The sequence below is a fragment of the Rhagoletis pomonella genome, unplaced genomic scaffold, assembly GCF_013731165.1.
Source record: "Rhagoletis pomonella isolate Grant_MI unplaced genomic scaffold, Rhpom_1.0 Rhpom_scaffold_00004, whole genome shotgun sequence".
In the NCBI taxonomy this organism is placed as follows: domain Eukaryota; kingdom Metazoa; phylum Arthropoda; class Insecta; order Diptera; family Tephritidae; genus Rhagoletis; species Rhagoletis pomonella.
In genome coordinates this window covers 48638810-48649905 of record NW_023458558.1, presented here as the reverse complement: position 1 = coordinate 48649905, position 11096 = coordinate 48638810, and the positions used below count along the sequence as shown (strand labels likewise).

Sequence of the window (11096 nt, the reverse complement as noted above, 5' to 3'; positions counted from 1 at the left end):
AAATGTAACTTAATCAGCTAACCACAAGCACGGTTGTCACTTTGGTACAATTGTGCCAAATATGGGCCTTTTTAGTTTGGTTTGGACCTTTTCGAGGCAACTACGGCTATCCGTTCGTTTGGCGTTGGCGAGAGCTATATATGTTCTGTTTGTTCTGTTAATTGTTATTGCCATACTGATCTCTAAATTTACGCTGTGAATACATGTATACAATGTTCACGACCGTCACGATTCGATCACTGGATCCGCAGTTAGGTAATAATCTCTTAGTTTCTGTTGTTTGGATGTGTGTTTGCTTGTTTAAGATGGTTGCAGGGCTTCTATCCTATTTTACGTATAGTAGCCTAAGTGGTTCGAACATTAAATAAATAAAATACGATTGCATATACCTTTAGAATATTTTATTGCTGTTCATTAACACCAAAGTGAAATATATTCATACACACATTAATTAATTAGCTGAGCTCTACATTCTTAGTAATCCTGGTTTGGGGATTGTCTCATCAAAAAATTATACTTCCATATTACGTTATTTCACAGGAAGTGTTAAAACGGAATTACATAGTTTCAAAATGTACTGGAAATATCATAATCTGTCGCGAAACGCTGTGCGAGTAGTTTTAAAAACATATTAAACATGTTTTGCAGTTTAATAGGTAGCCTTTCAAAAGTGGTATTAAAGATTGACGTCAACAACTATTGGGGTATTCACAAAGTTGACGTAAGTGTCGTATTTTTTTTTATAGACGTTAAACGTCAAAAAAAAAACTTATTAATGGGGTTTGCAAAGTACCATCAAAGTAGTATAACGAATTTTAGCAGTGTTAAAAAATAGTTGGTTGTGGTTTAAGTTCTCTAAACATCTATTTAAGCTTTTAAAGTTTACGCCATACAACAATACGCCACTTACGGAACCGTTGTGAATCCCTCATATATATATACACTCCTCATATAGATATGCACCCAAATTCATAAAAAATAAAAAAAAAGACTAACTGTTTTATAAATCGAAAATTTTTATGAAAATGTAACTTTATACAGCTCTTTAAATCTATTTTATTTTCTATGAATAAGGTCCCATTATGTATTATGAATAAGCCCAGTAGTGTGTTAGGATACAAGCGTTTTGAAATGAATATTTTCAAACTTAAAACAAAAACGCACAAAGTTTGGAATAAAATCGCGTCGACTACGTAAGTATGTATGTATATAAAATTGTTTGCGATATATGTATATGTAATATGTCTACATACATCCATTAACTACACGGTGCTACAAAAAAAAAATCATGAAATACACCCGAAACAAAACCTAGTGTAGGTTGTAGATATGGTCGAGTACAACATGAAGATACCCGTATATTTCAAAAATTTCTATGCAAGTTGCCAAATATGTGGTATTTATCCAAAATAACATTTATTTTCGAATAAATTGATACCTCATCCAATGCAATTGCATCAAAATTGTCAAAGTTAAGCAATATAAGCAAAAATACGACGTTGAACTTATATGTGTGTATGTACGTGCAGATTTTTTGAGCATTGTGGCTAAGAAGTTCATAAATATTTACTCAAAACTGTTATATACCGTATTTCACTGGCACAAATATCGACCATACCTACAACCTAAACTGGCTTTTGTTTCGGGTGTATTTCGTTACTCTTTTTTTTTGCAGCACCGTGTTATTAATGGTAAAAATGGTATAGAAACTCCATTAAAAATAAATTGAAACACATACAAAGACGATGCATGCCAAATATGTTTGAGTAGAGAATGTGCCAGAAGTGGTAATGCAATATATTTCGAAAATTGTCAAATTGAGAAAATTGAGAAAGTAGTTGCATGAGCAGTCACACATGCATGTAACAAATTGCATGGAAAATTTCTGAAAGCGCTTTTTGGCTGTTCACAGTGCGAATAAATGTCTGTCAATCTTTCTCGATACTTAAATGCAACCGTGAGCTGCTCTTCCGATTGTTTTTTTTTTTCTCTGGTTTATAATTAACTTTTTTTTTTTAATTTGAAGAATAATTTATTATGAACTAAACAATTAATCCCCGCACAATAATTAAATCAAAGCATTTCTAATATTTTATTAATGTTATTCGTTATTATTTCTCACAGACTCGCGATCAATGTCATTCGGTAACACCCGATTAAGTTGGACAGCAGCTGCAGCAGAAATAAAATTGGCTAATGCAGCACGAGCAACTTAAAATATATTTCCGTAATCGTTATCGCTCTTTCAGTTGCAGTCACACCTTGCAACTTGAATTTCTCAAAGTGATTTCCGAAAAGTGATAGAAAGGTCTTTCTGGATGTTCACAACGACGAAATATAATTTCTCTTTCTCAATTTGACAGCGAATTGCGTGGAAAAGTTGGAAATATAGCCACTTCTGACACGCTCTTATGTTTTCAATTTTAATTAGTAGCAGCTACGATGAATTTTAAGTGCATCATCCATCATAAAATTGCGCAAATGACATAGTGCTGATACCATATCGTCAGCGTTGCCCTCCGCATATTTCCCTAGCCAATGGGTAGGTAAACCCGTTTTAGCAGTAGCATTTGCCGGAGTTGCTTTTTTCAATGAATTCTTCCAAGCAGGCTTCTGTGAAGAAGTTGAATGATTTTGCAATCCCTCAATATACTTAATATATGCCTCGGAATGGAGTACGCGCTGTGGTCTTGGTGGCACCGTAACAAACATTGGCTCTGGTGGTGGTCCCAAAACTTGCATTGCGTACTGAGAGCCAGCACCATTTTCACCCCTGGGAGACATATTTGACAGTTGACCGTGTGAATTCATCTGCGCACCGTGTGTCTTCTGATTCTTTCGATGCACATAATTCTTACTGCGTTCACTTGCAGGAATAATTTTACCGCCCTTGCTTAGGTGCACCTCCCTGACATGCTTGATCAATCGCAACAATGATGGAAAAGCTTGCATATTCTTCTTCATGCGAATACAGCCCCGCCATAGACATGTGAGTTCAGTATCGTTGCCTTGCATGACAGTCCGTTGAATATGCCCTGTGCCATCTTGGATACAATGTTCCATACAATCAACAGCATCCTCGAATTGATAATCGCATTTGTCCCATAGACATTCAAATACGTGCCCATTCTGTTGATCATTGGGACCCGGACTACCGCTTACGCCACAATTCAAACTCTCATCGATTTCGCGACGGGCGGCTGATTCCTCATTTAATCGTGAAGCGCGATCTTCCCAATTTTGCTTGACACTAGCCGGCAAGTTCTTCCATTCAGTGCCCACCATACGTGAAATATCGCCAAACGAAGCATCAGGATTGCTCTGGCTAATTCCTATTATGGAAACATACATACGTACATATTTTTAAAATCGTAATTATGTTCATCGCTATTTCTTATGTATATATGAATGTATAAGATCGAAAATAAACTAATTTCAAGTATTCAAGAAGGTTAATAGCAGTGCTCTGTTATTAACAGTAACCGCCAATTTTTTATGTCGCTTTTTTAATTCAATTACATAGTTGGATTTTAATTTATAATAAAATGAATTTTAGATGAAGCCCAGACCAAATATACATTTTATAATGATCAATCCAATAGCCTATTTCTACCAGAGGCTTAACTGCAGTTAAGAGCTCAGATAAGTTCCAAGAACTTCAACATGGGGTGAGCGCCAAGGTTTATTTTTTTTAGTGTTTGCTTTTCTCCTTTCGTTTGCTTGTACTTAGTAGGAGGTAATTCCTCCCCCTCCCCCTTCGAGCTGTAATCTTCTTGTTCCAATAGGCATAAACTCCAGTTAAAACTTGGTGGAAATAAACTATAAAACTATTATAATTTTAAGGCAGAAACTCCGTTTTTTATCTGTTTTTAAGGTAAAAATAAATAAACCCACTTATCATTTTTGAAATTTTTTTTGCATTCATAAAAGGTAAGTTAAAATTTAAATGTGATATATTTGGGAATGACAGTTCCCAAAAAACCCGGCGGGTCCGAAAAATCTCGGAAAATCTGATAAGATGCCGAAAAATAAAAACGAACAATTTTGAAGTCCCAAAAAATCCTGAGAGTTCCAAAAATAAAACGAAGAGTTCTAAAAAACCCTAAATGAGCCAAAAATTTTCGACTAATAAACACGAGGAAAAAAATCGCGAAAGCCCTCAGAGAAGGAACAAACGCAGAATAGCTCTAATTAAAAAAAAAGGGAATCGATAGAGATCATTGAGCTGAATGTAACAAATTAAAGGGAATTAAAATAATACCAGAGTTTTAAAATCCATGCATATGTTTTTGAGAATTTTTTATTAAAAAATGCTTAATTTAAACATTGACCTTTGGTAACTCTTGAAGTTGTTTTCGTCAAAAAAAAAAGTATACCGTTATGCTCATCTCAAAGATCTCTAACGGTCTCAATATTTTAATATTTTAATTTTAAAATTATTAAATCCTAAACGTCTGAAAAATAAAACGAGAAGTCCTGAAAAAACCGAAAGCTCCCAAAAATTCCCCCGACAGATAAACACGAACAATTTTGAAAAATTCCAAAGGTCCCGTCAAATAACACAAAATCTCCATGGTCAGTTTAGATAAGTCCCGAAAAATAAAACGTCGAGTTCCAAAAACCTTCCGAAAAAAAAGAAGAAGCTCTTGAAAAATTTCAAAAAGCCAATTTACTGAAGATTTGTTTTCCTTTTGACTGTTATTTGCGACCTTTGAATTGAATTAATTGAATTTTTTTATGACTCACCTTTGCGTACTTCACTCGAATAAAGTATGTAACCAGTAAGACTCTTTTTAGTGTTTTTATTCTTTGCCTTGGAGGATATCGGTGTAGATGATACCGAAGGTGCTGGCGATGATATTGCGGCTATGTCCGAATTAACTGATGGCGGATTGCCATCCAGTGAATCTTCAAGCATACCCAAATTTTCATTGACATCTGAGCCTTTAAGTTCCTTGCAAGGCTTGATAGGAGTTTTGAAATGAAAGATCTCGTCTTGAGTTACTTCAACACTGTGTTGAAATTTACGTAGACCTCCAGGCGTGTTGAGTTTGCGTAAGGATTTTTTCAACTCATCGTAAACGGACTCACAAATATAAACATCACTCTCTGAAATCTCTGTCGGACGACAGTTTATGTATTCTGCATACTCAAGCACTGCACAACGTCCAACAATAGCTATTAAGGGGCTAATATCCTCAACTGTCGACAATAAGATTTCCTGGCGATAGAACTGCTTATTTAATGGCGAAACTATCTCATTTGGTGCCAAAAGCCAAGGTCCTTTGAAATAAGACTTATTTGAGTGTTCCCATATTTGATGGATTTGCGCTATTGATTGTTTTCCACTTTGTGTAGCTACATATACAAAGTCGCCGATCTTAACAGCACCACTGCAAATCGTATTAAATTGCTGATAGTAAACACTATTCGGTTCAGGATTGATAGGCGGTGCATCACATACGACATTGGGTTTTTCTTTCTCCACCAGTGTCTCCTGAAGTTTTAGTTCCTCCAACTCGCCTTTGTGCTTTTCTATGCGTTCTTTAAAAACGGACATTACACGACGCAATTCTAATGGTTCATCGCGCGTAATAAAACGAACTGGATCGTTTTCGCGAACGAAAGGCCAAACTTTAAATTTTTTGAAGCAGCGCCCTCGGATATTGTATCTCGATTCACACACGAATACATCTTTATCAGCGAAACCTTCTGGTCGCATTTTTATGTAGTCTTTTATGTGCATAATATAGCATTTGCCGAGCACTTTGTCCATAGGAATCGTCTGGGAAGCACTGCTCTTGAATACCTCCATTTCAAGAAATTTTCGAGTTGTCACATGGTAAGTTTCATGTGGACGTAGAAAAACTGCACCATACATCCACTTCACGTTATCTGTTGTGGTCCAAAGGCGCTCAATATAAGCAATACCAGGTATTTTATTTTCCGGTAATTGAAAATATACAAAGTCTCCAGGAGAAAACACATTTTGGTTGATAGTCATACTTTCACCTTGCATTGCTGCAGTATCCAATTCGTCCTTATCCTCCTGATCCTGGTCTTCTTGTGCAAGTTTCTGTTGGCGCATAATTTCTACCTCAGCAAGTAAGTTACCGACTGTGTACATTAGTGCTGGCGAGCTAAATGAATCTTTACATAGTTCATCCCTATTTTTAATAAAAATAATCTGTAGTTCAATTGAATCCTGAAATACGTCAGAATCAGTACGCGATAAACGTCGTGCACGTTCGAGACACGAGAATACATCCTCTTGAAAAATATCTAAGCGTTTGTAGGCAAGCTTATCCAAACGACGTTTGATTAAATCTAATGAGATTCCACGAACTTTAGTAAATTTACCGCTTGCATCAGCAACTTCGTCATATTCCGGTACCTCGGCCAAAGAGTCAGAATAGAATCTTCCGGCTTCGTCCTGGTGATTGTAGAGTTGCGTAAATAAGCTGAGGAACAGTTCCTGCACCGCCAGCGACACATCTGGTATCGATGAATGCTCACTGCGTAGGCTTTGTTTCAATTGGAGTGTCAATTGCTGCAGTACCAGAGCGTCTTTGTAAATTTGCGAATCTGGCTCATTGTATTTGCAAGCGTTCTCAAGCATCAGTAGAAAATCAGCCCCTAACTCATCGACGCTCTCATAGCTGCTTTGTTTTAATTTTTGCGCAATACGCTCCATATCAATTGGTTCCTTTATGATGTCGTAATAATCTGGATACTCGTTTTTCGATGGAAGCTTGGTGAATATCAATGACAATTGTCGTTTACCTTTTGGTTCTTGGAACTCTCTTATTGTCTCATAAAATTGCCACAATTTTTCAACCACAGCGGTCTTTCTTCGACCACTAGGTTTAGATAACTTTTGCAATGGTTTCTTAATGTCCGCCAAACCGGGGAATTCTTTCAATTTTTCATTCAAAGCTCTCTCTAAATTATTGGCGTCCTCGTAAATGGTTGATCCTTCTTCATTATATTGTCTACAATTAGAAAACATAAGACGATAATCTGCCACTACATCTTCTACGGTCGCATATTTATCGCAACGTATGTTGTGGTCAATGGTATTCATATCCATCGGATTTTGTATAATATCATAGTAATCTGGATAAATTTTTCGTGGAGGCTTCTCCATAAACAACTCAATGGGCCTTCGATTGCTGATTGTGAAGTCAACCAAATATTTTTGTATACTTAAAATTTTCCTTTTTATAGTAGCGTTTATTGGAATCCGACTTGACTTGGGTGAATTACTATTCGGTGTATTTGGGGTGTTTGTGTTGTTAGAATTTATACGTGGGCGACCCTTTTTCCTCGGTACACTATTGCTAGCCGAAGTATCCTCGCAATCAGCTTCGATATCACCATCGTCTTCCATGTCGCTCGTCTCCGGTTCCAAAGTATCTTCTACTAACTTTGTATTCATAATTTTTAACATTTTTACAGCATCTTTATGCATGCGATGTGTTGGCGGAAATGCTTTTTTAGCATTATCTAACATAAGACAAAGGTCAGCTGTAAGATCGCTTATATTTGCGTATTCCCCTTTTTTGAGTTTTGTATGTATCTGAGACATGGAGATGGGACGTTTAATAAGTTCGTAGTATTCTTGATGAAAACGGCGAACCGGCAGCTTCCACAATGAATTGCCTAATGGAGGACCCGTTGCACCAGGATGCTCGGTCGATCCAGGCGCATTATACAAATGATCAAACAACGCCCACATAGGGCCTTCCCCCTTTTTGCTGGTTTCTTCATCATCTGAACTATCAACGTCTTCTTTCATCGCTTTCATCGCTGAACAAAGAAGAATTCGTATAGAAAATTTTAAAAGTAAATAAATCTGTACTCACCAGAAATTGCTGCACTTGAAAGCGTTTTTATACGTCGCGTGGGCTTAATTTTTCCACTCTCGATCTCTACGCGTCGTTGCGTGAAAAGGCGTTTAAGTGTTTTAGCATCTTTGTAAATTTGGGATCCAGGTTCATTGAACTGGCAAGCATTCTTCATCATTTGTAACAAGTCCCTTTCCATTTCCACTAGACTAGAATAAGCATTCATCTGAATTTTTGTCGCGATTAGTCTTAAATCTATGGGATGCTCTATAACGTCATAATAGTCAGGATACATTTTCTTAGAAGGTAGTAGAAGAAACATGCGATGAAGGGGTCGATCATTCATAGTGGAGTCCACCGCAGTCATTACAGTGGCAAAAAGTTCTTCGTAAGGATTTAGGTCGTCATCGAGTCGTGAAGGTTCATTTTCTGCTTCGGCTCCGCCATTATTACCAGCGGATCCAGTCAAACGCCTTGGATTACGTGAAAGACGTTTTGACTTTGGCTCTTCTTCAACAATACCATTCGACTCCAGTAATCTATGTTTATTAACAAGTACATGCTGCCAAAGTGCTTCAGCGTCATGATATTCATCTGTATCTGACTTATAGAAAGCTTTAGCATTTTTTACCAACAGTTCAAAATCTTGCATCAATTCGTCTACATCGTCATATGAATCAGTTTTTAATTTTTGCTGAATTTTCAATAAATCTATAGGATTTGCCACAACATCATAGTACGAAGGCTCTTGGCGTCGTTTTGGAGCACGTATGAAAGAGTCGCATAAAGTAGCGCCATCTTCTTTTTTGAGACTTCGTATTGAATCGTACAACTGCTGGCACAGTTCTGAAGGGTCCAGCCGGCGTTTTTTGCGCACTGAGGTTTGCAAAACTGGTGACTGCTCCGGCGTAGAATCATCCATTTGCAAAGGATCTTCATCTTGCTTACTGGAAATCGAACTAGCGCGTCTTTTCCGGCTCAACATTTTGGCAAAAATTGCAAAGGACACGAAAACACACCAAACGATTCAAAATGTACAGCAGGAATGTAAAAATAATATCGATGCATCCAAATCATCTATATTTGCTAGAGCTGGAAAACTATCGATGGCACCAGTGCTGCCGCTGTCACTTCAATTGAAGTTAGATTTATCTCCAAAATAAACAAAAATTTCTTTGAAATACATGATTTATTTCACCAAATGATGATGAATAGTAGTAAAGCGCACAGAAATGAATGAACGTATAAACTTTGATAATTTTTCAGTAAATATTTGACGAAAATAACGATTATATTTTAGTTTTCATACGTCTTCAATTTTATATAAAAAATTAAACATTTAAGTGAATCTCGTGATGACGTTGTTGCTGTGTATCTGGTGATGACTGTTGCTGTGAATCAATAATCGATTAATTATATTTTAGTGTTAATATCATCAGTGAATTGTAATTTTTGATTTTCTTTCCTCAACGCTGGAGTCGTGTGATTTTAAAGATATTCCAGCACTAAATTTACACAGGAATACAATAAATTATAAATTAATAAAGGTTATAAATTACTTTTATTGTGGTAAAAAAATGATCGATTAACGAATAAAGTTATAAATAACCTAATCGAAAAACTATACACCCCTAATTGTGCTTGAAAGTCTTCACTACGATAATCACTTAAAATTACGAACGTCACACACTTTTTTCTCAATTGCTATTACAAATGGCTGCTTCTCAACCGGTCAGATCTGTTCTAATTGGTTCATGAAAGCAAGTACGATACTAGGATTCTGCTACTCGATTCAAAAAAATATCGTTTTGAAACTATCGAGTAAAAACTATCGGTATCGAATGCCAAAAGTATCGATATGGTATCTTATCGTATCGAAATTCGTGTCCCTAATTATATAGAAGCTGCTCTTCAACCGAAGTCCGAAAAGCCCATGAACGAAAGACACAAGATCACGCCTTAAGGAGAGAAAGAAAAAAGTTATTTTCTAGCTTTCGAAATCTCGACGCCATCTTTCTTGTAAGAACTAAACAACGAAGAGAACAAAAAAAAAACACGCGTAATTGTTGAACGCATGAATAATCATTTTTATTATGCAAATTCTTCTATAAATCATGTCGTTGTGTTAAATTATTCTTTACCTTATGTGTGCACACGTTGAAAGTAAAAATTTTACTAGCAGAAATTAGCAGGAGAGCCAAAAATAGAAGAGCGTAAGAACGAGAGAGAGCTTCTGCTAGTTTTTTGGGTTAAGGTCGGTGTTATGCAGACAAACTTTTGTTTGCCAAATTAAATGGCGGCTGCTTAGTTTGCTCGTAGGTGGTTATGTCGAGTTTGGCACAGGGTTGCACGTTCATTATGGTTTTCATGGCTATTGCCAACACGAAATGAGAATTTCAGATGCACATAACACGCACAATTTAAAATTTTTGTATATGACAACACCGAATTTGCTGCAGTTTGACCAAACAAAATTATTTTGCTGTGAGAGTCGACAAACTCGCTCTCTCCGAGTTTGCTGCAACAACAATTGCACGAAGTTTGCCAAACAAAATTTCTGCATAAAGCTGAAATTAGTCAAGAACGTAAACCTACCGGTACGTAAACCCGAGTCAGCTGACACGATCTATCTTACCAAAGCGCCATGTAAATGAAAACTCAACACCGCAGAATTATTCTGTAGTTGTAGCCCGTAGCGCAGAAATCTGCGGAATTTAGATTTTTCCGTGTCAGCTGATTTCGCCTTCTTTAGATGGTTGCCACTTCGTTAGTTTTACAGATGGTTAAAAAAATATAAGTTCCTACTCAAAATATGTTTAAAATATTTGAAATTTACTATTGAATAAGGTTTTTGTTGAAAACTAAGTAGTTTATATTTAGCTAAAATCTATTATAGCACGAAAAATTGCAGTTGAAAGGGTAAGTTTATGAAAAGGCATTGATGAGTGGCAACAGTGTAGTAAGCCACACTGAGGGCTCCAGTAATCGACAAAATTCTGCGTATACAGACTGCGTTTAAGTATACGTTCTGCGTTCTCGACTAATTTCAGCTTAACACCAACCTAAGAAACGCTTTCCAGCAGAAATTAGTGATAATTTGTGATAATTATCGGTTAAGAAACAAAGCTAGTGACTTTTTTTTGAGACTAGAGACGTGAGATAGCGTACTGAATACCAAATAGTCGCAAAATCCAAGTTCACCACCAAATGTTACTGAATGCCAGGGCTAGTCTTACTACTTCGGACTTT

General features: G+C 36.5%; 1 protein-coding gene across 1 annotated transcript; it reads right to left on the bottom strand.

Annotated features, from left to right (window-relative positions):
- Window positions 1-386: 386 nt before the first annotated feature.
- Window positions 387-8875, bottom strand: LOC118737698 (protein polybromo-1). Its single transcript, XM_036468397.1, has 3 exons — window positions 7866-8875; window positions 4747-7809; window positions 387-3332 (listed from the first exon to the last, which is right to left on the bottom strand). The coding sequence occupies exons 1-3, from the start codon at window positions 8830-8832 to the stop codon at window positions 2428-2430; spliced, it is 4935 nt and encodes a 1644-aa protein (XP_036324290.1). The 5' UTR covers window positions 8833-8875; the 3' UTR covers window positions 387-2427.
- Between the last annotated feature and the right edge of the window lie 2221 nt (window positions 8876-11096).